This window comes from Periplaneta americana, chromosome 8, assembly GCF_040183065.1.
Source record: "Periplaneta americana isolate PAMFEO1 chromosome 8, P.americana_PAMFEO1_priV1, whole genome shotgun sequence".
Taxonomy (NCBI): Eukaryota; Metazoa; Arthropoda; class Insecta; order Blattodea; family Blattidae; genus Periplaneta; species Periplaneta americana.
Window position 1 is genome coordinate 46,424,361 of NC_091124.1, and position 26,219 is coordinate 46,450,579.

Below are 26,219 nucleotides of genomic sequence, written 5' to 3' on the forward strand. Positions count from 1 at the left end.
GGTAACACAGATGGAATTATGGTTTACAGACTTCACTTTCATTTAAAACCTATTGAAAATTTTCTTCTTTAAATGCAATAGAAGTACATTCTATTGACTCCTTAATACGTCTTTCATTTTTAATAAAAGTAAACAATGTCTGTTGTTTTGTCATCATACAGTGAAATACTTGTATATTTAATGTATATGCTATAACTATGTTAGTAAACAAGAGTATTGTATTTGCTTAACAAAACTAACACTGAAAACTACGTCAATAAAAACACAGCACACCTAACTTCTTTTTTTTTTAATTAGTTGTTGTTTTCTAATGCTAGGCGTTTGACAATAAAGTCATTTGACCTCTTGCACTCCAATATTTTTTCAAAGATATTATCATGACCAGCCAATGAAGCACAGATTTTGAGGTGTTCCGAATCCATTTCTTGGTTTGAGTTGCACAATGGGCAGTTGGGGGACTGATATATTCCAATTCTATGCAGGTGTTTGGCCAAACAGTCATGGCCTGTTGCCAATCTAAATGTAGCTACAGACGATTTTCGTGGTAAATCGGGAATTAACTGTGGATTTTGATGCAGAGAGTTCCTTTTTTCCCTTGGGATTGAGTTATCAAATTTTGTTTGTTGAAGTCTAAGTATGTAGATTTAATAAATCTTTTTACAGAGTAATATGTAGATTTAGTAACAGGTCTGTAAGTAGCAGTGCTGCCCTTCTTTGCTAAAGCATCCGCATTCTCGTTTCCCAGGATTCCACAATGGGATGGTATCCATTGGAATACAATTCTTTTATTGAGTGACATTAATTGAGAGAGCATTTTAGTAATTTCTGCTGTTTGAGATGAAGGTGTGTTTTCAGAAAGTATTGATAGAATAGCTGCTTTGGAGTCTGACAATATAACTGCATTCTTAAATTTATTGATGTGGCATAGAAGATTCCTGAGACTTTCACTTATTGCAATGATTTCACCATCAAAACTTGTTGTTCCATATCCAAGAGATCTATAATTTTTTAATTAGTTAATATGATTATCTAGCGTCTGAAATGAGATGAAGGTGATAATGTCAGCAAAATGAGTCCAGAGTCCAATGCTGAAAGTTACCCAGCATTTGCTCTTAATGGGTTGCAGGAAAACCCCAAAAAACCTCAACTAGGTACTTTGTCCCAACCAGGTTTGAACTTGGGCCTGCTCGTTTCACGGTCAGGTAAGCTAACTGTTACTCCACACCTGATTTCTTAATTGTAATAGTCAAGACTGGTTTAAACTTCAATTAATGAAAATCAATTGGCAGACTCAGCTATATGCGAATTGTATCACCAACCAGTCTTTCCTAAAAAAATGCCCGTCCACTCCCCAAAAAAATACTTCAAGAAAACAAATATCTGAAAATCTACATAACAGAATTTATTTTAGTTACTGAAAAGTCATATCAAATTGAAATATAATATTGTGTCTATTTTTTGTTAAAACGTATGAAATCTCTGAGGGTGAAGGGACAACTTGCTGGAATTTTCGAGGGGGGGGGGTGGAAATACCCCCTGGGTCACTCCCCGAATTCATCACTGCAGATATATTTTTCACATTGAAGTTGAGACCTCAATGTCCGGATTAAAGCAGTTGTTAGTGCGTTCAGAGAATGTGAATGAATACTGAATATACACTGGATACACTACATGTCATTAAAAAGGCATATGTAGATGATTACACTAGGTAACAACGAAAATGTTTCTCTCGATATTTTAATTGTTTCTGATTCAATTTTTTGAGCTGATTTAAAATCTGTAATTACTTTTTCTGAAATGATAACGGTTCTAGAAATATAACGATATTCTTAATTATGTTTGTTCTACGTTGAAGCATGACTTCTAGAGGTGATTGAAGGAATTCACGGGACTCTTTCTGTTACGTTTGTGGATATTACATCAGTACAAAGCAGAAGAAGCATAACATAAGACCTGGCACCAAATATTATACAGCTCACAACGCTTACTTTGAAGTACCAATACGAGACCAACACAATTCATAGGCACAACATGTGTGCTGTGGTTCCTGTAATACAACTTTGGAAGGATGGCTTCGAGGATCTCGGAAATGTATGCCTTTCGCTGTCTCCAGAGTTTGGAGGGAACGAACCAACCACCATGACAATTGCTACTTTTGCATGGTCGATATGTCATCTTTGAAAAATTTAAAACAACGGGGGAGATTGCAGTATCCGGATATTTCATCTTTTATTGCTCTTATCCCACATGGTCAAGATTTACCAGTTTTTTAACCACCAGCCGTTGACTCAAACGAATTTGTATCGCCATATACCCGTTCCTGGAAGTGACTCAGACTTTAGTGACAGTGACCGTTCCAGCCAGAATCATTATTTTCGAAATCAGAAGGAACTAAATGATATTGTAAGTGATCTTGAATTACCAAAATCGAAAGCAGAGCTCCTAGCATCCGGTCTACAAGTATGGAATTTGCTTGACGGAAGCAGGATCACACAATATAGGAAGCGGGATCAAACTTTCGCACAATATTACGGGATACAGCCATGATTGGAGACTATGTGTGGGGTTTGGTCAGGGACAGTAATCAGCAACACAAAAGGAAAGCACGATCACATCTACATTTCTAACATACTTAATTCAAGACTGTTATTGTATAAATGTGTATTGTCCATCGTAAATATATTATATAGTCATTATTCTTTCTGGTAGGCCTAATAAATATGCATATTACTTAAACATATACAGTTAATTTCCCAAAGAACTATTGATGCTACATTGAAAATACTGATATTTCTGAACTCAGCGTGTGTGATTTATTGATATGAAATCAAAAAATCAGAAGAAACAAAAAGTTGTTCAAAATTTGTTACCCAGTACAGTGTTCTATGTATTGCAAGACTGATGTTTGTCAAAGTGTTTATATCTATATTGAATTCTTCCTGAGAACGTAACAGTTGGCTTTTCATTATACATACTATAAATCAATTTCAAACGAAAATTAGGCTATCTGGGAATTTACGTACCTTGAGAGCAACTTTCTTCATATCTTCTCTATTAAAGAGAGTGGCTGTATTTAACATATCACACAAATCTTTCATGTCATTTCCATTGATATTCTGAGTGAAGAATTCTGAACATGTTTTAATTAAATCTGGCAGCATATACTTATCAGCAGCTACCATCAACTTCGCAGCTTCTTCATTGGAACTTATCTGAACTTCGTGAGCATAGATGAATCTGCAAAAGTACAAATCAAGTACCGGTATTACCAGCTAAACAAAACACTCTGAACCAGTATTTTAAAACATAATTTGTTTGGACGAAAATAATAATACCAGTGACATTGATATGTTCTTAAGTAGAGACATGTGCATTGTTGATATCACAATTAAAAATAGAGTGAGCATATTGTAATTTCCATATTTAAACTCTATTTTATAGATCAACATAAAGTACATGCAGTTTGTCGAGCTGAAAGGTTTCCATAACTACTCTTCCAAAATCAGGACTTCTGAAAACATATACCAGTACCGTCGTATCTACAAATATAATTTTTTTTCTCACAATAATTCTCTTACCGAAATTAAATATATATATATATATATATATATATATATATATATATATATATATATATATATACACACACACACAGTAGAACTTGGTTATAGCGACCTCGTTTTGTACGACACCTCGCCTATAACGTCAAATATTCTGTGGTCCCAACTAATTCCCCATAAGACATATGCTTTTCTACCTTGCTTAATACGACAAACGTATATGCGTCTATCTCGCATATAACGTCATTTTCAACCTCAGTTTGGAATAAGATTGTCTAAGAACCAAAGTATTTTAAGAAATATTTTGTTGAAATCTGGCGAATTATTTATTGTCTCCTTCTGTCATAGACTTCTGAAATGGAGGCAGATTTCCTGTAAGCCACCCGAATTCATGCCGTATTAACGGCACTTGCGTACGATCAGTTTCGGCCAGGTAGTTTTCACTAAATGCACGCATTTTAGCGCAGTATGGCCACTAAAAGAAACGTTTTAACGTTGGAAGAAAAAGTTAGTGATTCATCAAATTGAGAATGGAATTTAAAAAAGCTGACGTGTGTCGTGAGTTTGGCCTAGTTAATTGCACAGTCCAAACGATTTGGAAGAGCAAGGATAAAATTGTTGCTGCAATTGAACAGAATAGATCGAAGCTAGGGGAAGGAGCAGTGAAATTGTAATTGAAATAATGAATATAGAACGAAATTTAGAAAGTGTGTATTGGGAAAATAGGAGACAATAGAGTAAAATGACTGCTTACTTGACTCCTAAGTAAAGAAGTTTGGTGAATATTGAACAAACTGTTTTAATACAGAATATTGCATTTATAATTGTACGTGTATTTTTATTACGTTCATGGTATGCTTAAAAGTGAATACATAAATCTAAAATAAGCCTAATTAAGTTTGTTATTTTTCATTTTCCACCTCACTAGACTGATAATATGAAACTCAGTTACTACAACACTCGTTTATAACAACATAATTTTTAAGGTCCCTTGGATGTCATTATAACAGAGTTCTACTGTGTGTATATATATATATATATATATATATATATATATATATATATATGCATCAAAATAGCCTTCCCTCTTTCCAATTCGCGCCAATTTTCTTCAGGATCCCCATAAGTTTATTTCAGTCCACTCTGTCAAAAGCATTTTCCAAGTCCATAAATATTATATACACTTCTTTATTTTTCTCTAGGTATCTTTTGCTGATTGTTTGCAGAAGTCCAGTTGCATCTCTTGATCATACAGTAGCTTTAAATTACAGACTAAACAGCTCGTCAAGCTGAGGTGACACATGGAAAGGTTATTAAAGGTCACAGATAGCATCTACTCGAAGTGGACATTCAAGGAATTTCCTTGGAAGAAAATAATAATAGGCCTACCAATGACATTGATATTTTCTTAAGTAGGAACATGTGCATTGTTGATATCACGATTAAAATAGAGTGAACAGATTGTAAATTCCATATTTAAACTCTTTTTTATAGATCAATATAAAGTACATGCAGTTTGTCGAGCAGATAGGTTTCCATAACTACCTCCAAAATCAGGACTCCTGAAAACATACACCAATACCATCGTTAAGATCTGCAAATATATATATATATATATATATATATATATATATATATATATATATATATATAAAAAATAATAATAATAATAATAATAATAATAATAATTTATTTATTTAATCTGACAGAGCTAAGGCCAATAGGCCTTCTCTTCCGCCCAGCCAAACTCTAATTCTAATTAAATACATTTGCTTACATAGTTATTACATTAATACCTAGATCATAAAACAACATGAAAGTAAATAATGAAAATTGGATAACTAATGTTAGTGTGACAATAATAAACACTGGTAAGAAATAGTTATAATAATAATGATGATAATAATAATAATAATAATAATAATAATAATAATAATGAGATAATTTAGATATTTATCTGTGATATATATAACCATTAAACATTGAGAAACCTGAAACAGCTATTATTGTTGACAATAATTGTTAGAAAAATATCTCGTTAGCCTATTCTTAAATTGATTTGATGTCTGACAGTCCCTGACATTACTCGGTAGGGAATTCCAAAGTCGAGGAACAGCCACAGTGAAAGAAGATGAATATGAGGATGTTCAGTGGGAGGGAATGGATAATATTGAGGAGTGTTGTGATTGTGTGTCTAGGTTATGATGGGTGGATAAATTTTGAAAACGAGACGCAAGATAGACAGGAGTGGAGAAATGCAATATGTGAAAGAGAAGGGAAAGACAGTGGATTTTCCTACGATCTTCTAGACGGAGCCAGGACAACATTTCGAGGGATGGTGTTACGTGATCAGCCCGGTGAATATTACAGACGAAACGGACGAACATATTATGAACATGTTGTAGTCTCTGCACCGAAGTAACGCTTAGGTCAGTAAGCAGAATATCACAGTAATCGAAGTGGGGCATCACGAGTGTTTGCACTAACATTTTTTTCATGGAAAAGGGTAGAAAATTCTTCAATCGTCTAAACGAGTGGATTAATGAGAATACCTTTTTGCAGGTTTCTGCAACTTGAATGTTCCAATTTAAACTTTTATCCATATAAATACCTAGATTCTTTACTGATTCACTGAACGGAATTTCAGTGCCGTGTATTTTAATCGGGGACAAATTTGGTATGGTCATAGTGCTTAACAAACGTGAATGGCCCACAATGACTGACTGTGATTTTTCTGGATTTAGTTTAAGTCGGAATTTCCGTGTCCATGTCCAGATTGAGTCCAGATCGTCATTAATTTTAGTTATTGCATCATTTATTTCGTCAGTGTGGAATTTTATGTATATTTGAAGGTCGTCTGCATAGAGATGGTGTCGGCAGTACTTTAGAGATTCTGATATGTCGTTGATATAAATCGTAAATAGTAAAGGGCCAAGAACTGATCCCTGTGGGATCCCTGACCTCACGGCCTGCCAAGGGGAAGAACGATTTCCAGCTATCACACTTTGTTGGCGGCCATTAAGGTAAGAGTCAAACCACAGGACAACGTGCTCTTCTAGGTGTAGTCTTCTGAGTTTACATATTAACAAGTCAATGTCTACAGAATCGAAGGCTTTGCTGAAGTCAAGTAAAGTCATTATTGTCAATTTACGTTCGTCCCGGGCCTCGCATAAGTCTTCCGTGATTTTAAGTAATGCTGTACTTGTGTTATTGTCCGGCCCTGAAACCTGATTGATAAGAGTCGAGAAGTTTGTATTTGTTTAAGTATTCTGTCAGTTGCTTGTGTACAATGCGTTCCAATGCTTTGGATAGGACAGGTAGGATGCTGATAGGTCTGTAGTCGTTATAAGATGTCGGTGTTTTGGTCTTGGGAATTAGGTGGACAAAAGCGAGTTTCCATTGCTGTGGGTAAGTCGAAGTCATAATTGAGGCATTGAAAATGTGGGTCACAGTCGGTAGTATTACGTCTATAATTTTGCTCAATAACGAAATATTGACGTGGTCTGGTCCTTCTGCTTTAGTTGTGATTCGTTTCAGGGCTTTCTTTACGTCAGATTGCATAATATACCAAAAGTGAAATTTTTCCCTTGAGGGGTTGGTCCGTAGGTTTAAGAGTTCATTGATTGTCTCTTGTTTGTCAATGGGGGCCAAGGGTTGTAGTGTGAGTTTTCGTAAAGTGGTCATTGAGCCGTTCCAGTGAGATTGAGTTGCCGTCTACCTGGGTCTTTGTCTGTCTTAATCCCATTGTCTGCACATGTCTCCAAAGCGTGGAGGGGCTAGTTCCTGGTTCAATAAGGCTGTATGCATGTCGGATTTTAGCATTCCTAACAGTCTGGCTGGTTCTGTTTCTCAGTTGCTTGTACCTGTTAAAATTAGTTTCGTTTTTGTCTCGTCTATATTTTCGATATGCCGAATCTCGTTCAGCCATCATGTTGCGTATGTCAGCAGTCATCCACAGCGCAGGCAGTCTTCTCACACGTCTAGTTTTTAGAGGAGCATGTCGGTCATACAAGTCTATAATAAAGTTATTTAGCTGTTCTATCTTCTCGTCCACAGTTCGTAACTTCCATATTGCGTCCCAGGGTATAAGTAATGCGTCGTCTATTAAAGCAGAATTGTCAATACGTTTTAGGTCTCTATAAGTAGCTATTTTGGTTGTCAATTTGGTTTCATTGTCACAATAATTATCTTACTGAAATTAAGTGTCCTAAAACAATCTGGTGGAGCTCGGAGTTCCGTGAAAGAAGAAAAGGTGGAAGAAATTCGAACGGGATTTCAGCCGAATAAATCCAGCTGCCAGGCATCAAGGCAATTCAATGTGCCTCCGACAACTGTGCATCGAATTCTGCATAAGCTGCTGGATTTACTCGGACTTTTCTGAAATCCCGCTCCAATTTCTTCCACCTTTTCTTCTGTCGTGGAACGCCGAGCTCCACCAGATTGTTTTAGGACACTATCAGTCATAAGCAACTTATTGAACCAGAGCCTAATTGATTTTGCATCAGGTACAACTCTTCCGTACACTCGTCAGTAATATCATTGCGTTGAAATCACAGATTTCATCTCTGCATACTACACTACCATTTGCCCAAATTGCTGTGGAGTCGCCATTTTTGCTTTTGCGATTGTTGCGCAACGTAGTGACGAAACAATCAACTTCAAACAAATGAAATACAAATTCTTTAAATTTCTCTTTTTTTTTTTAGTACCAGTCTCATTTTATAAATCCACATACCTTGTTAACAATGATTAAATGAAATCAGGGAGGTTTGAATGGAACACTGTGTATGTGTACATATATATAGGCTACATACATCGATGGGTTCAGACACTGATAGCTGTTCACGGTACAGTTATAATGGGCAGTATGCATTTGAAATAAGTTGGATTCATATTTTAATAAGAGTGTGCACCCGCGGACAGACACACACACACACACACACACATTCCACACACAGCACTAGCAAAAATGTATTATTGTAGGCCTACTCACTGCAGCAAAAGTTGAAACACTTCAGGCTCTACATCGGGTACCTTCACAGGTTCTTTCTCAGGCATAGAACCAAAGAACATGGCTGCGAATACGGGACTCGCAAGAGATAATACAATACTGCAAGCCTCTATTTCCTGAAAATGTGGTATTAGAAAGTACGTATGTATAAATTGTAGATATCGCAGAATATAAGAAGCATATTATGATCACAATTTATTTCAATTTGTCGTTTAAAGTATTGTAATTCTCATACATTACCGGTACTTCATTCTTACATGCCTGAGCAATAGTTTGCATGGTATGAGTTCAAGATCAGAGATACACTATTTTGATGCTGCATGTAGAAAAAAGGAGAACATTGTGCTTTTATGCTATTTTAAAACAACAGAAAAAAATCAGAAATCCTTCGAGAGAGAAACGTTTAATTTAGGAGCAGTGTAGATGCACTGTGCCATATTCCAGTTGAATGCACGGGAAAAAGGAAGAGATGTGAAGATGAAAGCTCTGGAAGGCAAAAAAATTTGCGACGTGATTAACATGTGATGCAAAAGAAAGATTCAAATTTACTGATATACTGTTGCGGCATCCTTTTTCCTCCTCAAAAAGTTCTCACACTACAGTAAAAGGTTTCCAGAAAATCTAATCAAACTTTTTTTTCTTTACTTGGTTATTTAATGATGGTGTAGGAACTACGAGGTTATTTAGCATAGATGGAATGGGTGATAATGGCATGGTATTTGGCGAGATCAGGCAGAGGATTCGCCATAGATTACCTGACATTTGCCTTACAGTTGAGGAAAAACCTCAGAAAAAACTCAACCAGATAATCAGCCCATACGGGAATCGAACCCGTGCCCGAGTGCAACTCCTGATCAGAAGGCAAGCGCCTTAGTCGACTGAGCTACGCCGGTGATTTATTCACACATTCTACTAATTATTACTCATATCTGGATTCGGAAAAGGTTAGAACAGAACTAGAAGTAATTTATGCAAGACAAGAGTTTAGAAACATGCCAGATTGGACTTTTGACTGAATAATCTTTCAGAGAAATTGTCCATTGTGCTAATTACAAATTCCTATGACGACTCTGAAGCATATAAAATTATTTGTCATCCAATACAGACTATTAGCTCTAACAATGCTGCCCATAGAGCGAGACTTCATCCTGAAAATCCCGGACTTAAACTAGCAAGTACCTAAAGATTTGGCGAGTGGCAAGGAGAGAAGAGCGGATTTTCTCTTTAAGTAAGGAATGTGAATTTGTTATGATGTAGGCTATTCACTATTTTGCCATTTAAATATTTGCTTTATGATTTCAATGAGTAACGATTTAGTAAATGAAATTAGAATATTACATACATTTTTGTAATTCTTTTTAGAACAAACAAGTTTTTCTTTAGTGCACAGGCTATTGTGCACCACCTGGTTCAGAAGTAGTGTTGCCAACTCTTCCTATTCCCGGGATCTCCCGTATTTTTAACAATCTCCCTACTCCCATATTTTCCTTCTCTTCGAGCCTCTTTCTCCCTTATTTTTGCATAATGTAAAAATTTATTTGAAACATTTAATTTTTACGTGGTCGAAGGTGATTTATGTGATGGATTCTGTTGTTCCAGAGATGCTCTGAAATATACAGTCTCTGTAGAAGGTAATACTTGCCAGAAATAGTTTCTGGGCTCACTAGTTCAAAATCAAACAATGTTAGAGTTACAAATAAAAAAATAGTGAGATGTGTTGTAAGCATACCAGGCAGCAAAGCTCATGCAAAGAGTGTTTTCTCTTATGAACAGTACGTGAACAGATGTTCGACACAGGAATGCGACACATCTAATCAAATCAGAACTGCAAATCACAATCAACTTCAAATACTCATGTAGGAAATTTTTACAATTTGTTTGAAACTATTACACGAGGTAAAATGTCTCAAAATACTCTTAATTTACGCCTAACTGCTAACATGAAGAATATATTGTTTTTAGTACCGCTAAATGAATTGAATAATTTGTCAGTTTCTATGTGAAATATGTTGTTGTTGTTGTTTTCTAATGCCAGGCGTTTGACAAAGTCATTTGACCTCTTGCACTCCAATATTTTTCAAAGATATTATCATGACCAGCCAATGAAGCACAGATTTGAGGTGTTCCGAATCCATTTCTTGGTTTGATTTTTTGCACAATGGGCAGTTAGGGGACTGATTTATTCCAATTCTATGCAGGTGTTTAGCCAAACAATCATGACCTGTTGCCAATCTAAATGCAGCTATGTGAAATATTGTAGACCACTTAGTCTCCCGTATTTTCTTCAAAAATAGTTGGCAACCCTATTCAGAGTCACGAGCCGCCACTGGAAATAATAGATGCTTTTAGCCATTGAAAGCCTTCACCATGTGATTATCATGAATTACAACTCATTACCGGAATTTCTTTTGACAGCAGTTCACATGATTCAACACCTCAACAATAAACACATGTTTAATCTAATCTAGTTCGACCTATATCAGTGACATCAATGAATATAGAATTTTATTAGTGTATATTTACTGGCATATTTGAAGTTTTTAATGGCATACATGCATATTTTGTACGTTTTAGGGCATGAACTTTCTGGACCTAATTATTACAATATATAGGAGGGACCAGAACACTATTTGTAACATTTTATAAAACTTTTCTTGTGGCAAGAAATTAGAACAAGATAGGCCTACTGGTAAGAAAACGAAACGAAATTAGGAAAATGTTAAAAAAACTGAGACATATGTGTCTAGCTTCACTTTTTAAATTAATTAATTCACTCACCCACTATTTCAAACAAGTTCCTACCTCTTCGTCTTCCCCAACGAGAAACTTGCAGTCTACCCAAAGTCCGCATTCCAGAGCACTTAATCCTCTTTCTTTAAAATTTGATCCTTTAGGAACACCAGCAGTTTCCACGTTCTGTGGATGAAATGTGACAATTAGAGAGTAGTTTTGCAAAATCTTTGCAAACATCTAATAATCGTAATAAACAATGCTCCGACTGTGTGTATGTTGCACAGCAGATTATTAAAAAAAGAAGGGAATTCAATCTGCCAACATATATGATGTCTGTAGACTACGAAAAAGCTTTTGATAGGGTACAACGTGATAAATTATGGGAAATTATGTATGATAAGAGCTATCCTATCCATCTGATACGAGTAATTCAGAGTATGCATAATAATACAGAAATACTCATTAACAACATTACAGAAACAAGTACGAAAGCTAAGGTCAATCAGGGCGTCAAACGAGGCTGCCCATTATCGCCAGCATTATTTAACTTATATATCGACGCAGCCATAGATGAATGGCAAAGAAATCTTACAATTGGACTAAAGATAAATAATCTGTTTATTAACACCATGTTGTTTGCTGACGATCAAATTATTTTTGCAATGTCAGAAAGCGACCTACAACGTGCTGTCTACAAACTACAAACATGTATGATTAATTATAATCTAAAAATTTCTAATAGAAAAACTAAAACTATGGCATTTTTGGGACCAGAGTATTTAAGATGTAAAATCGTCATAGATAAAGAAATTATAGAACAGGTATCATCTTTTAAATATTTAGGCTGCACTATTACATACTTAAAAGAACAAGATGTGGATATAAAAATAAATAGATTTCAAAGAATGTGTGGAACAATTATAAGAACACTAAAAAATAAAACGTTACCTGAAACACAACTAAAATTTTATAAAACACTTGCAGTCCCATTACTCACCTATGGCTGCGAAAATTGGACACTAAACAGAAATAACAAGAGAAAATTAGAAAGCAGCGAAATGAAATTTCTTCGAAGTGTTGCAGGCCTCACATTATTAGATAAACAAAAAAGTGAAGATATACGCAATAGATTTCAGATATATAATCTTTATGAGCGGGTACAAGCACAAAAACAAAACTGGTACGAACACATCCAACGTATGGAATATTATAGACTTCCTAAAATCCTTCTCAATTACAAACCTACTGGTAGAAGAAGCGTTGGAAGACCTAGAACCCGCTGGATAGATCTTTGAAGTCGGAACAGGCCTTAAGGCCTATACCCTGAAGTTGAAGAAGAAGAAGAAGAATTAAAACTGTAACTTTACTTGAATTACAGTACGTATGGTCCTGGTGAACAGACGTCAATCCTGAGGGCCACTTTCTTTAATTCAGTAGGTACTAGAGAATGAAATAGCAATCTCTACGTAATAGAAACAACCTTGTGTGGATTCCTGGACACACTGGTTTCACAAGTGACAAGGAAGCCCGTATTTTGATCAAAAGGGGCGTTCAACGAATCGGATTATCCTTAGTATGTTACATGGTGTCAACTATCCACAATGGATACCACTGTGCACTTGGTTGCCAAGTATATAAGCAAAGGAGCTGGTCAGTGGCGACAGAGGATTCCTTACAGACATGTTTTTTTCCTCTCACTTGGAGGAGGGTCCATAGGCAAGCCCCACAGCTTTAGGCTTATTGTGCAACCTCCTTATTTGTGATAATTTTGAAGTCTTTAGGACCGCTCTTCAAGCACATGATTCACTGCTTGGTGCCATTTTATCGATTCGACTATGGCATCCAGTTCAGATGGAGTTCAAGTGAAAAGAAACGCCCCTCTGTCTTCCTGTCAATATGCCGCATCCTCAGATGACATCTGTTCGCAGTTCACGTGCTTGAGTTCTGCTGCATCTTTTGGCCAGAAGGCCGTACCACCATAGACTCTGCAACTCACCAAGGCGTCATCTACACAAGAGAGCTACACTCTCCGGTTTGCCATAGTCCACTCATGAAGCCCCTATGGCTCCCTAGGATTAGTGCAGCTCCTCCAGACAGATGGCATCTGTAGGCGAATCCTGGAACCACGCCTGCCCACGAATCTCTGATCAAGCTGTAACTATTGAAATGATGCTAATTAAGGCGAAATGAGTCCGAGGTCCAACACTGAAAGTTACCCAGCAATTCTGATTCAAGTGGTTGAGGGAACACTTCGAAAAAAACCCCAACCAGATAACTTGTCCCAATCATGGTTTGAACCTGGGCCCACTCGTTTCATGGTCAGGCAAGCTAACAATTACTCCACAGTGGTGGACTTGACAACATGTTTACAAACTATTAATTATAGCTGTAAACTGTTTCGTACAGTATTAATAATAATGTATTTTGCTCTATTATGACATAGCATTTTTAGTCCCTAATATATTTTCTCTCGCCATTTTTATCTGTGCATTTCTTATATACAGAGCTAGCAGACTGCCAGTTCTTGTAGATAACATTCTTGCCGTTTCAAAGCACTACAGTCTGCTAAGTGATCTTTCGCATTAATTAGTGAATTATTGTTTATTTAAAGAAATGTAGAGAATCTTATCTGAATTTCAGAGCAGTTGCTCAAAATGTCCCCATTAAATTCTATAGCAATGAAGTATAAAGTTCTGGAACATTTGATAGATCTCATCCTCTCTAATTTTATGTATTAGCCGTGTTCAACATTTCTACTTATAGAGAACTGAACCTTCACTTCGCTACTTATTAAATATTGTAATTTAACAAAACAATGTTTCGATGATTTTGTAGTCTGTGGAAAATGCCGCCAAAACTTGCATAAACACAACTTGTACGACTTCATAGGTTTAATGAAGAAAATGCGTTGCTATACTGTATCTCTAACCATGTTTAAAACTATGTATTTCTCATTGGTATTCTGACAGCTAACTGAGATTAACAATGTAAAATGCAAGCATGGTGTAATAACTAGTAAGGAAAATTCAAGCAGCGACCTTAAAGCAAATCTAAAGGCTGGTTCACAATAAACCGGGAATGGAAATGACAACGAGAAAGGAAAAATTGTTAAAATAAACGTATTTAAATGTGAGCATTCATAATTAACTAATGTGAACACTCACATTTAAATACATTTATTTTAACATTATTTCCGTTCTCGTTTTAGTTTCCATTCCCGGTTTATTGTGAACCAGCCTTAAGTCACTGGCATTCTTACCGAGCTACAAGATTGTTGTGTGGCAATAGCTACATGGCTTTTCCTGACCTCAAATAAGGTGTGTCCTAGTACTTCATACATCTGTTCAACATGTGGATAGAACATAATGGAGGACATTTTAAGGAACTGCTCCGAAATTCACTAGTTACACGAAAGATAACTTGCCAGATTATAGTGTCGTGCGATTTTCTTGCCAGACAATAGTGTCGAGGGAGAGCATGAGTGCTAGTCTCTTAGGTTTGACTCTCTTCGGGGGTGGGAAATAGAATTTTTTAGTATTTATACTAAAAGAAAAATTTGTATAGACTGAACAATATTTAAAGTAACAAAAGAATAAAAAAACAAACTTCAATATGATCATCATCTTGAAAAGATGTAGGGTGTATGAAATTTGTGTGGAAAGTGGGTGAAAGCAATATAAAAGTCCCTATGAACTTCCCAAGGCTCTACAGAAATTGTTAATAGCCATACTTGATAAATCTGTTCGAGTCAGTCCTCTATCCCTTTATAGTGACAGATCTCTCATCACCCTCTTCATTCTAGTCATAGTCATTTTACTCTACTGTCATAGAAAATGTTCTTTCCTGCACTGACCACTAACTTTCACTGCACCCGCAAAATTGAAAACTGTCGACTTGAACTTACATGACATATTTTGCATTATTTTTTTCTGCCCTAGAAATACGAATTACAACAGGTAGGGCCTATGCGAAAATTAAGCTTCTCCTCATGAAAGTACAATAATAACTTCTATAATTTTTGTACCAAATTTATTCTTCTGATGCCTATCCAAAATGATATCCAGTTTAACCCTCTGAGGACTTGGTGAGGTATTTTGACACCTCATTGATCGTTTTTTTCAGCTCAAAACATAGTACCGTAATGTTTATTATTGAGTTATGATTCTTCTGCAATGTGTCACATGTACGTACTTTCTGATTTCACATTCCAATGAAAGAAAGCTCCTTGTCTCTGATTTTCTTTATAAAATTAATTATTAATGATTGGAGTGTTGAAATACCCCACATGGTTTTCTATGTTGCCTGTTACTTTTTTTCCTTCTTTGCGATGAGAAATATAGTTTATCATTATTAGCAGCATGGGTTATTTAAATTTAAATATTCATTACATTGCCACATTGCTTTTGGATCTTGAGTCCATTGTTGAATCCAGTCAACTGTATCTGTAGGTCGTAGATGGTAACTAATATGTAACGTATGAGAAACTGATTTTGTAAAAATGTCAAAACGTAAAAGTGGAAGGTCTAAAAGTTCTGAAAGTTCACTTACTGAAGAAGCATTAGAAGTAATGGCAAATGAAAGTTTTTTGATTATGAAAGAGAAGATGTTACAGAAATGGTGGAAGAATTTGTTGATACAATTACCGTCGATGAAGAGCTTCATGGTAATACAGTGATGAAAATGATGTTGTAATAGATCAAGATTTAAGAGACACCAGTGGTGATGAATCATCTATGTTTGCAGCAAAAATGAAGAAAAATGGAACAGATCTCCCTACCCACCTATGCATAGAAATTGTGCTAACATAGTGAGTGTTAGATGTGATCTGGCTGATCATGAGAGACTAACAGCATTGAAAACATTTTCAAAAACTTTTTATGATGAAATGATGGACACAATAGTTCTACACAAATCAGAGAGGACAAAATGCTATATACAAAGTGTTGCTTAGCATCCTGAGATTTGATATCAACATGCGTGAAGAGAGGAAAGCCACTGATAAAATGAATGCATTTAGAGATATTTTCAGTATTTTTGTGAGACACTGTCAGAAAAATTACAATTTCTATTTCGGTTTATATGATTACAGAAGCTTGAATTCTGTTTCTAGCATTCAAAAGTTGCTTTCTTAAAATGTTCTAAAAACATTAACTTATAGTAAATATTTACTACAGTTATACAGTACTACAAACTTAAAACATTAACAGTCCCATTAGTGACTTTTGTTTTATTGACTGTAAGATGCTTTCAAAGGACACCAAAATAGATTGAGTAAGATTGTAAGGTTTAAAGTATTTAGTTGTGTATCTTACGCACTTCTAAATTAAATAAAATATGTTTAGATTAAGAAAGCAAATAAATTGAGTGCCAAAACACCCCACATGGTAATCTTCATCTTACGATGTTTGGTGACGTATATACGTCCGTTGATGTGACATATTAATGAATTTAAATACTATTATGGTCACAATATGGCATGATTGTGACTATAATAGTATTTAAATTCATTAATATGTCACATCAACGGACGTTCATACAATATGGCATGATTGTGATTATAATAGTATTTAAATTTATTAATATGTCACATCAACAGACGTGTATACGTCACCAAACATCGTAAGATGAAGATTACATTTGTAAAGTTTCTTTCAACCCATAAGCAGTGCTGACTAGATCAGACGCTATGGACAGTACTCTATAACAGAGTCGCCAGTATGAAAGGATAATTCCAAGCCTTTGGCGTGAGACGAACTCGATAGCTCAGTGGTAGAGCACCTGACCAGAGTACAGGAAGTCGCAGGTTCAATTCCCGCTCGAGGTTGTGAAATTTTTCTTTCATACCATGGCATGATTGTGACTATAATAGTATTTAAATTCACCCCACATGGCCTTCAACGTAATTTTCTATACCCAGTCCTCAGAGGTTTAATGAGATCTGGCTTAACGAAGTTTTATGTAGTAAGAAAGAAAGGCTGGGGTAAAGTTTTGCTGGCAGTACCGATCTCCTAATGCTACTACAGGATTTAAGGTCTTGGGGTTCATCTGGTACTAGTCTAGGAATGAAATGGCCTGCCTACCAGCATCAGATTCACCCAAACCACCTGTCGCACAGGATCACTGTACAGAGGGACCAATGTAGAATGGATCCATCCCAGGTCTGATCCCAGAAAAGCCAGCCAACAAGCCATCCCTCAGATGCAATGCGTTCTTCATCTAGCACCCACAATATGCTCCTCCTGTCAGTGGGCACAGTAGTGAATGTTCCACAGAGAAATAGTTTTTGGCGAAATTTGGTAACTTCTACTTCAGACATTTCATATTTTGTTATTAACAAAGTGTGTATAATGCGGTCACGGAATATAGACACTAAAGAAATATTACAACTCCCATCAACTTACCCCTTTATTTTTTTTTTCAGATTGCTGTACTTTTTCGTTGGTTATTGTGTCACATGCTTCACCGCCTGCTGATGCCTCTATGACACAAAAAAATTAATTACCATGTTACAATACGCAATGTACTGATCGATTAAAAAGATAATTCACAATATTGACCACTATTATGAGGTAAAGATGGCTACATACATGCAATGAAGGTGAATTGATGGCAGCGACATAGAATTATTGTGCCTTATTCGTCTCGGCACTAAATCAATCGTAACCTTCACAATTTACAAATTCAAACCAATAAGGTGCAAAGGTCTAACTAATACATAAGTCTATTCATTTTAACCTGTAACTTTTAATATACTGTATTTTATTATATATAACCTATTTTAATTTTATTTATTTACCAGTAATGTGTTCAATTTATAAATGCAATCAGTGGCGAAGCTTCAGAGTAGGCAGAGTAAGCTGAGCTTTCCCAAACATTTTCGAAGAAGGGACAAGATCAATTTAGAATTTAGTTAATTAAAAGCAGAAGCATTTCCGCATTTCGTTTACCTTTTAGCGATGTAAAGCACGGCCTAGTTTTGTCATGCTTCGCTACTGAGTACAACAATATGGACCTGATAATTCTAAGTGTAGTGAAAACGTTTGTCCACAAAAATATGGAATGTATTAAGGTGCAATAAGAAAGCATTCACCTAGGCTAATGTTAAGTAAGACTGAGATATTTAATAAGTTTTATACTAGAGAAGACTTGCTCGCACTAATGTAAAGTTGAAAGGGCAAGAGTAGGTATTTTGCTTTCTTCACTAGGTTAGGGTGCTCCTCTGCCAGTTCAAGTCAAAAATGCCCCACTCTTGGCAAACTTAACTTTGAGAATCAACACAGAGAACAACGAGTTAATATTGTTTGCAAACACTTCCAGCAGCTACTGTCATGAGGATGAGTATAAAATTCTGAAATTAATATAACATATAATAATTAATGTTAAATACAACATATTATGGTTAGTAACAGGGGCAATTTCTCAGGGCATGCTATGCTTGCTGCGCAAGCCCAATATTTTCGTAGAATGTGTATTTCTCAAAATGGGATTACGTACATTAAAATTTATTTTGATTTTTGGAATATTGTATAGGAATAATACCATCCGCAGCTTGCACACCGCAAGTATCGCAACGCTTGCTCGTTTCTCGGAGCTACAGGAAATACGTAGAAAAAGCGAGAATATGATGCGCGCGCAAGTGCCTTAGTCCGTCCTAGGTGCACATGCTTCTGTTATGTGTTGTTTGAAGCTCTGGTCTGAGAGCTACACCAACGACTATTTAACGTTACACAGACCAGTATTGACAGTGGGAATGTGCTGTGATTTGCGAGTGCAATGTAATTGTATGAGCAGAATGCATATGTTAGCTGCTGCATGTATTATTAATTCTTAAACATTAATTTGAAGTATTGCAATGAGTTCGGAATTGTGTGTTATTGAAACCTTATTATTAAATCCATTTTCCCGAAGGACTATTCAAGAGAAGACACATTATAGAGAATATGTGCGCTCGTTCAGTGCAGCTGAATACAACAATATGCATTGGTTGGCAGGGTCGAAAAAAACTAAATAAACTGTTTTGTTGGTCATGTTTGTTATATCTTATCGAACTCCTACATCTCATAAGCGAATATGATCCATGACTCATAAAATAAATTATTTATGTGGGTCTGATTATTTTTATTAATTATGAATTATTATATCCTCCCATCTTCCTCTATGAATAAAAGAGCAAGCCTAACTTTCGTGACTAGCATTCGCCCCTGGTTAGTAAGTATGCATGTAAGTTTTAATTCGGTGAAGCACTGTGGGTTTAAGGGCCCAGTTACCAGTGGTCACTCAAGCATCATGCTGCCCAGTGGGCAAAGAATAAACTGGTACTTATCACTGGAATGCTCTGTATTAAGGATTATTTTACTGTTTTGTAGGTTTCTTCTGTGTTGTTTAATTTTGTACAGTTGAGTGTCTTGATCGTTTTAACAAAATAATGTAAATATGTAACATTTCTTTAAGCTAGGAGGCCTGGGTTCAAATCCTGCTGTACCCTGACTTTGTAACTTGTGTTCAGTAAGCCAGTGGACCAGGCAACACAGAGATTTTCTCTGGATACTCTGGTTTTCCTGTGACATCCAAACAATTTTCATCATCATTATTCATTACAAGTGTAACGTAAACCAACCGTCTGTGGGTTCTCTGTATAGCCTCTAACGAACTAAGCAGTCTATGCTGCTTATAGTCAGGGTAAATAACCATATGTTAAGGGCCCTTCTATTGGAGGCAGAAGGGAAACTGATTCTTGATGTCGTCCAATGTGCTGCCATGAAGTTAAATATACTCTCCACAAAAGTACCGGTATCTGAACAAAAGATACTGTTGTTTACTCAACTGTCTGAAGACAGGTTTCAACCTCATAAGTAACACCAATAACGCATCGCTCATGAGGCGACTAGGCCAGGAGATAATGGGGTATAGTGGTCAGTTTCTTTCCCCCTCCAATGCACATCACCGATTAGTTACATATTCCACTAATCAGACTTCAGATACATACAAACAATTGTTCTTTCTCTGACACACATCGTCAAGTGAGATGTACTGCCTGAATAGATATACATATTAGCCAGAATCTCAATCAGATGTAAAAGATACTGCTACTCAGTATTTTACTTATAAGGTCTGGAAAAGAATGAAACCAGTTCGGTCACAATCACACGTTTCAATACTATTGTAAATGTACGATACAATTCGTAAGATTTGTGATATTGTGTCAATATTAATCCTACTGAAAACTTGGACCTTTAGGTATGGTAAAGTCTCATTTATTGACACAATCTAGAAGCATGACACTGCGTGACAAAACAACCATGTTGCCATGTCTACTTATTTTGAAGGAAATTTCTTATTTTTTAACAATATCTACTTTTCTAAAGTTTAAGAAACATAGCAAATCTCTTTACTTAATGAAACTTTCCTTCAAAACTCTAATTTTTTCTTCGGATTTTACACCTTGTCTCTTGAAAACTTCGGTTGCAATGTGATGTTTGACTCTTCGTATCATGGATCTGCCCTCCTTGGAAAATTTCAGTACATGGATACCTCATTGACAACAATTACCAGTATCTTAAAATACTAAAAAGTGCAGATTTGTCTATGTTTGTCGAATGCGCATCATCATGCTTACGTAAAGACACTTTTCAGTGCCAATAATAATTTATTTTGTGTGCACAACATTGGAATTTTGGAATAAGAGGGAAAAGAAGGTATCCGTGTTCTGAAATTTATCCTAAAAAATATTTTACTGGCCGATTTTTCTACCAGTTTAGCAGATTCTAGGAGCTAATTAGCGGGAACTCTAGATCATATATATCCAGATCGCTCGGCCTTATAGGCTTTGACGGTAACAACTTTTGTCAGGTTTACTATCCTGCCATCTAGTTGTTACATAGGGAGTCATAACTCTCATTTGAATTGCATTAGCAACTATACTGCCATCTCGTATTCGTTTACGGCGGACGGGTGGCGATCTTGGCGGTTGTTTTCTTCGATCCCGGGCCAGGTCGATGGCATTTAAGTGTGCTTAAATGCGACAGGCTCATGTCAGTAGATTTACTGGCATGTAAAAGAACTCCTGCGGGACAAAATTCCGGCACATCCGGCGACGCTGATATAACCTCTGCAGTTGCGAGCGTCGTTAAATAAAACATAACATTTAACATTCTTCGAAGTGCTGCCGATTTTAACATAGGGATGAGTAATCTGTTACATATATGATCTAGGCGAGAACCTATCTGACAGAGTTGGCAACACTGCTTAATATTATGTGCGAGATACGAACTGAACATAAAAATTAACACTTCCACAGCTACAATGTACTGTCGTTCGTGAAATATTAAATATGATTAACAAAACGTTTAAGGTAGTACAAACTACATGTTCACTAAAGCTCACCACAAGGACTGCTTCAGTTATTATTTTGAAGTTGACACGTGTGCAAGAGTGATGAAGCAACACTAACGCAGTGAAGTTAATGAATATGTCTTATTTGTCTATGCAATAAACTGTATAACTTTCATGACGAATTGGGTAATCGTGAACATATTATTTTGAGATGCTCCCACTGAGTCACACTTACCCAGACTTAATTTATTGTCCATTTTCCTACCCTCACTGTTAACTTCAGCACAGCTCCAGTACACACCACCTTTCCTTGGCCTTCGGTGATTCACGAATCACGATAAAATACAGACTATAAAAACAGCGACAGAGAGTCTTCCGCTATCAGCATCACGTGACTGAAGGCGGTTGTCTCAAGGTTGCTGAATCTGGCGAAAAGTGGGGGAGTCGACCCGAACAAAGCCGGTCTCTGCTGATATCCAAGCAGTGTTGCCAACTGGACGGAAATTCCGTCAAAAGTGACGGAATTTCAACGTAGAGGACGGGGGTAAAATGGCTTTGACGGGTGACGGATTTTCTGGCGGAAATTACGATTTACATCGTCTTTTGACATTTTTAGCTGTTGTCATTTTTTATTGTTTAATTTTTTTAGAGATTTTATTTTTTATTTGAACAGTCCTGCCTGATCCTTACCATGTTTAAGGATCTCCTGTTTCAGATTTCCTCCTAATAGAGTTAGATTTTGAAGAATTATTATTATTTTAATCAGGATTTGTAAGTAAGTTGTGTTAAAATTTGCTTTATAATATAAAGCAGTGGCGGTCGGTGACTGTGGAACCTAGGGAAGCTACTAAAAAAGGTGACCTCCACACTTACTTTAAGCCAGTGGTTCCCAAAGTGGGGGTCGTGTAAAGAGTGATGGGACTCGCGAGATGATTTACAAAATAAAAAGAACGCGTTATTAACATACAATTATTTTGCATTTATAAACCTAAACAACTTTGAATATAACAATTAAAAAAGCCTCAGCAATAATAAAGTAAAAATAATTAATTTAACTGTGCCTGTTTTTCAGAACGTAGCCTTTCAAATCTGGACTATGTATTGGATACACACACAGTGATATCATTTTCAAATTTGAGGTTTCTCGCTTTTGTTTTGATGGCAATCATAGACGAGAAACTTAATTGCCATGAATTATGAGGTGTTGCAAATGTTATAAAAAATATAAGAGCTTCTTTTGCAAGCTCGAGATATTATTTTCATGCAAAACTAGTCAAGCTCTGCGAAAAAGGCTATAGTTTCAACATCCCATCATATTTATCCTACATATATATTTTTTTTTTAGAATTTCAGCCAGTTGAACGCAACGGATTTAGTATCCATCCGTGGCTATCGTGATTGTTTTGAGGAAATATTGCTTACAGTTGTTCAAATTTTACAGGGATTTCTATTTTTGAAATGGAGTCAAGAACTGGTACTGTAGTGAGGGTACGAGGATCGCAAATTGAAATCTCGCCCAAAAGTGGATCGCGGCTTCAAAAAGTTTGGAAACCACTGCTTTAAACAAATGTTGGGGTAGCGCCTTAATTCAATAGTTTACAGTATTGAGAAGAACAACATCACAGGTATCAAAATGAGACAATTTTATCGGACAAGCGATGAGTAAATTGCTTCACATCTTTCGAATACTGTCAAAATACGAGTAAATAACAAAATGCGTTTTTACTTTATAATTATGAGCAAAAATTCATTAATAGAACAATTTACAACATTATTTTCATGCTAGCAAAACAAAAATCTCACCTCTATTGCTTATTTGTATATAAGGTCCATTCTCCTTCCTTTCCTGGCAAAAATGTCTATTACATTGTCAATGAAGTTTTAAGTCTGTTTCAAGGACACCAGAAGCTCCTTTTCAATCGACATCAGTCCAAGTGCCGACAGTCGTTCCTGCCCCTGAGTATTCCTGCATTGCCGAAAATGATCTCTCTACAGAAACACTAGTTGCAGGAAGTGTTGAAATAAGTGTGCACAGCTTATAAACTTCCGGGAATGTATCACTGTCTAATTGGAATTGCTTCAAAAATTTCAAGAGATCACTGACAGATTTGGTTGCATAATCGTCTATATTAAATATTGCAGTCAGTTCACTTCTTAAGCGAGAAAACTCAAAATTCCTGGGATAGGCATCTTTCAAACTAGTGAAAGCTCTTTCAGGAAACATTTCGCGATGAGTGATCCGTTTGCTTACATCCAAGAGCTCGAAAAAAGATAATGCTTCTAGGTCCAGAAAACGACTTTCCATTTGTTCAGAAATGTTATCAATAATTTCATAGTAGAGGCGTCTATAAACGTCGCGATCATCTTCAGTTGCAGACGAGCGGGCTCTTTTTATGAGTGGCTCTTCATTCGATTCAATTTATTCCCAAAGTGCGTTGAATTTATCTCTCTGATTTCTCACTAATTCCTTTATTTGCTGCACCTTTGATGAGCAGTAAGCAATATCTAAGGATTTCTTCTGCAGAATGTTGAATAATGTGTCTGTCAATGGAAATAATTGTGGAAATGCTAATAGCATGAAATTAAAGTTGAAATCATTTAGTTCTGACAGAAATCCGATGGCGGCATTGAATGTTTCTTGATCCCAATTATCAGGATTTTCTTGAATGTGAGTGAAGAAATCTTTAAGGGCCTCCTTGTTGTCATATATGGTATGAACTAGTCGAGAATTGTAATTCCATCTGGTTGGGGCTACCTCTGGGAATCTTTTCTTTGCTTCTTCATCCAAGGCACTGGTCCTTCTACTTGACTTAGAAACGAAGGATGAAAATCCTGAGATCGATTGAAAAAATATTTTGCAAACCTTGATTGCATACAATGCCTGCGACAATACAAGATTTAATCTATGGGCGTAACAGTGCACGAACTTTGCTTCTGGATATTTTTCTTTTACTTTTGCTTGTAGCCCCCTAACATGTTCTGCAAAAACTGCCGCTCCATCGTATGTTTGCCCTATTAGTTTACTGCCGATATCATATTCATCAATACATTTGAAAATTATCTTAGCAAGCCCTTCTGCTGTTCTGTCTGCACTGACGTCTGTAAATCCTAAAAATCTTTCTTGGATTTTACCACTTTCTGTCACATAGCGCACAACTGTACTTAGTTGTGACTTGCATGCAATATCTGCAGATTCGTCCAGCATAATTGCTATGAAAGGAGAACTTTTAATTTCTGATTTAATGTGTTCAATTAAAACATGCCCAATCGCATTTATCAAATCATTTTGCGTGTGTTTGGACAGCCCTGTAAAAGTAGAGGTTTTCATATGTTGCGCCAATTTTTCATCATATTCACTTAATAGATTCAAACAATCAACATAATTCCCTTTATTACACGATTCTTTTGATTCATTGTGAGCCCTGAATGACAATTCGTTCTTTCCTAAGAAGCATGTTACAGTAATTAGGCGTGCAAGAATTTTTCTGTTATGCTTCACTAAGGCATTGTGTTTTAAAACGTCAGCTCTCAATTGATCGTCTATCTGTAAATCAATTCCTGTTAACCCAAATGTTTTAAGTTTCGTCGTAGAAATAAAATGACTTTGGGTTATCTCATGGCGATGTGCAGATCTATGGAAATTGCTTATGTCCGAAAATTCCTGGGAGTTCCAAACGTTTTTGTCTGTATTAAATATAAAACATGGCCAGCAATACAAGTTCTTTGAATCTGCACATGCAGTGAGCCATTTAAATTAATCATAATAAACATCTGCTCTAAAATGTTTGAAACATGATTTCGTCTTTGTCTTCAAATCATCAATTTTCGGCATAGGCCTACCATTTATAATTATTAGTTTCTTATCTTCAAAATTATGTGATCCGAACGACACTTTTCTTAAGCTATCAATAATGCAACATGCACTTGAACTCGCTGAAGAAACAGCAGAGACACTCACGTCATCAGCCACATCACGACTACCGCCGGAGGTTTCCGAAGGATGTTCGTGGAGAACGGAACCCGTGTTAGGAATAGCTTCACGCATACCGCTTGCAGTTGAGGTGCTAGGCGAATAATTCATTATGGAAGGCTATTTGGACTTAAAACAAAATAACATTCATATCGGTGGAATATATACTTTGTAATTCAATCTATAATTCATAATAACATACTGCACAACTCAATAACCCACACAAAAACACATAAAAATACACAATATTTAACTTTCTCTCGGAATCATACGGAATCTCAACCTGACGTAACTTCGCTGCATAGTAGCTAGAGATGGGTAAAAAATAACACAACAGTTATTTTAGAACTGTTCCGGTCTCGGAACTGTTGCAAAAATGAACAGTAGGTCGGAACCTCCTGTTCCGAAATAACAGTGTTCCGACTCCGAGCTGCTCACTTGCCAACTGTTGCGGGCTCGCAGTACCGCGTGGCACAAGGTATGTTCCGACTCCCTCGGAACTGTTGCAAAAATGAACAGTAGGTCAGAACCTCCTGTTCCGAAATAACAGTGTTCCGAATCCGAGCTGCTCACTTGCCCAGCTGTTGCGGGCTCGCAGTACCGCGTTGCACAA

General features: G+C 36.3%; 2 protein-coding genes across 3 annotated transcripts in view; one reads left to right on the forward strand and one right to left on the reverse strand.

The window, feature by feature from the left end:
• The window catches only part of LOC138704701 (BTB/POZ domain-containing protein 6-B-like), a 36,733-nt gene extending 14,699 nt beyond the window's left edge, over positions 1-22,034 (reverse strand). The window contains exons 1-5 of one of the 2 annotated variants that reach the window (XM_069832840.1): positions 21,872-22,032; positions 17,706-17,782; positions 11,374-11,487; positions 8,554-8,687; positions 3,024-3,237 (exon numbers count right to left, since the gene is read on the reverse strand). In XM_069832840.1, coding sequence (XP_069688941.1) covers positions 3,024-3,237; positions 8,554-8,687; positions 11,374-11,487; positions 17,706-17,782; positions 21,872-21,893 — 561 coding nt within the window. In that variant the 5' untranslated portion in view covers positions 21,894-22,032. Of the gene's footprint in view, positions 1-3,023; positions 3,238-8,553; positions 8,688-11,373; positions 11,488-17,705; positions 17,783-21,871 lie in introns of both variants that reach the window. The other variant, XM_069832841.1, reaches the window with a different exon arrangement.
• LOC138704705 (uncharacterized) overlaps positions 1-26,219 on the forward strand; it is a 597,313-nt gene that overhangs the window by 541,707 nt on the left and 29,387 nt on the right. The window lies entirely within an intron of this gene.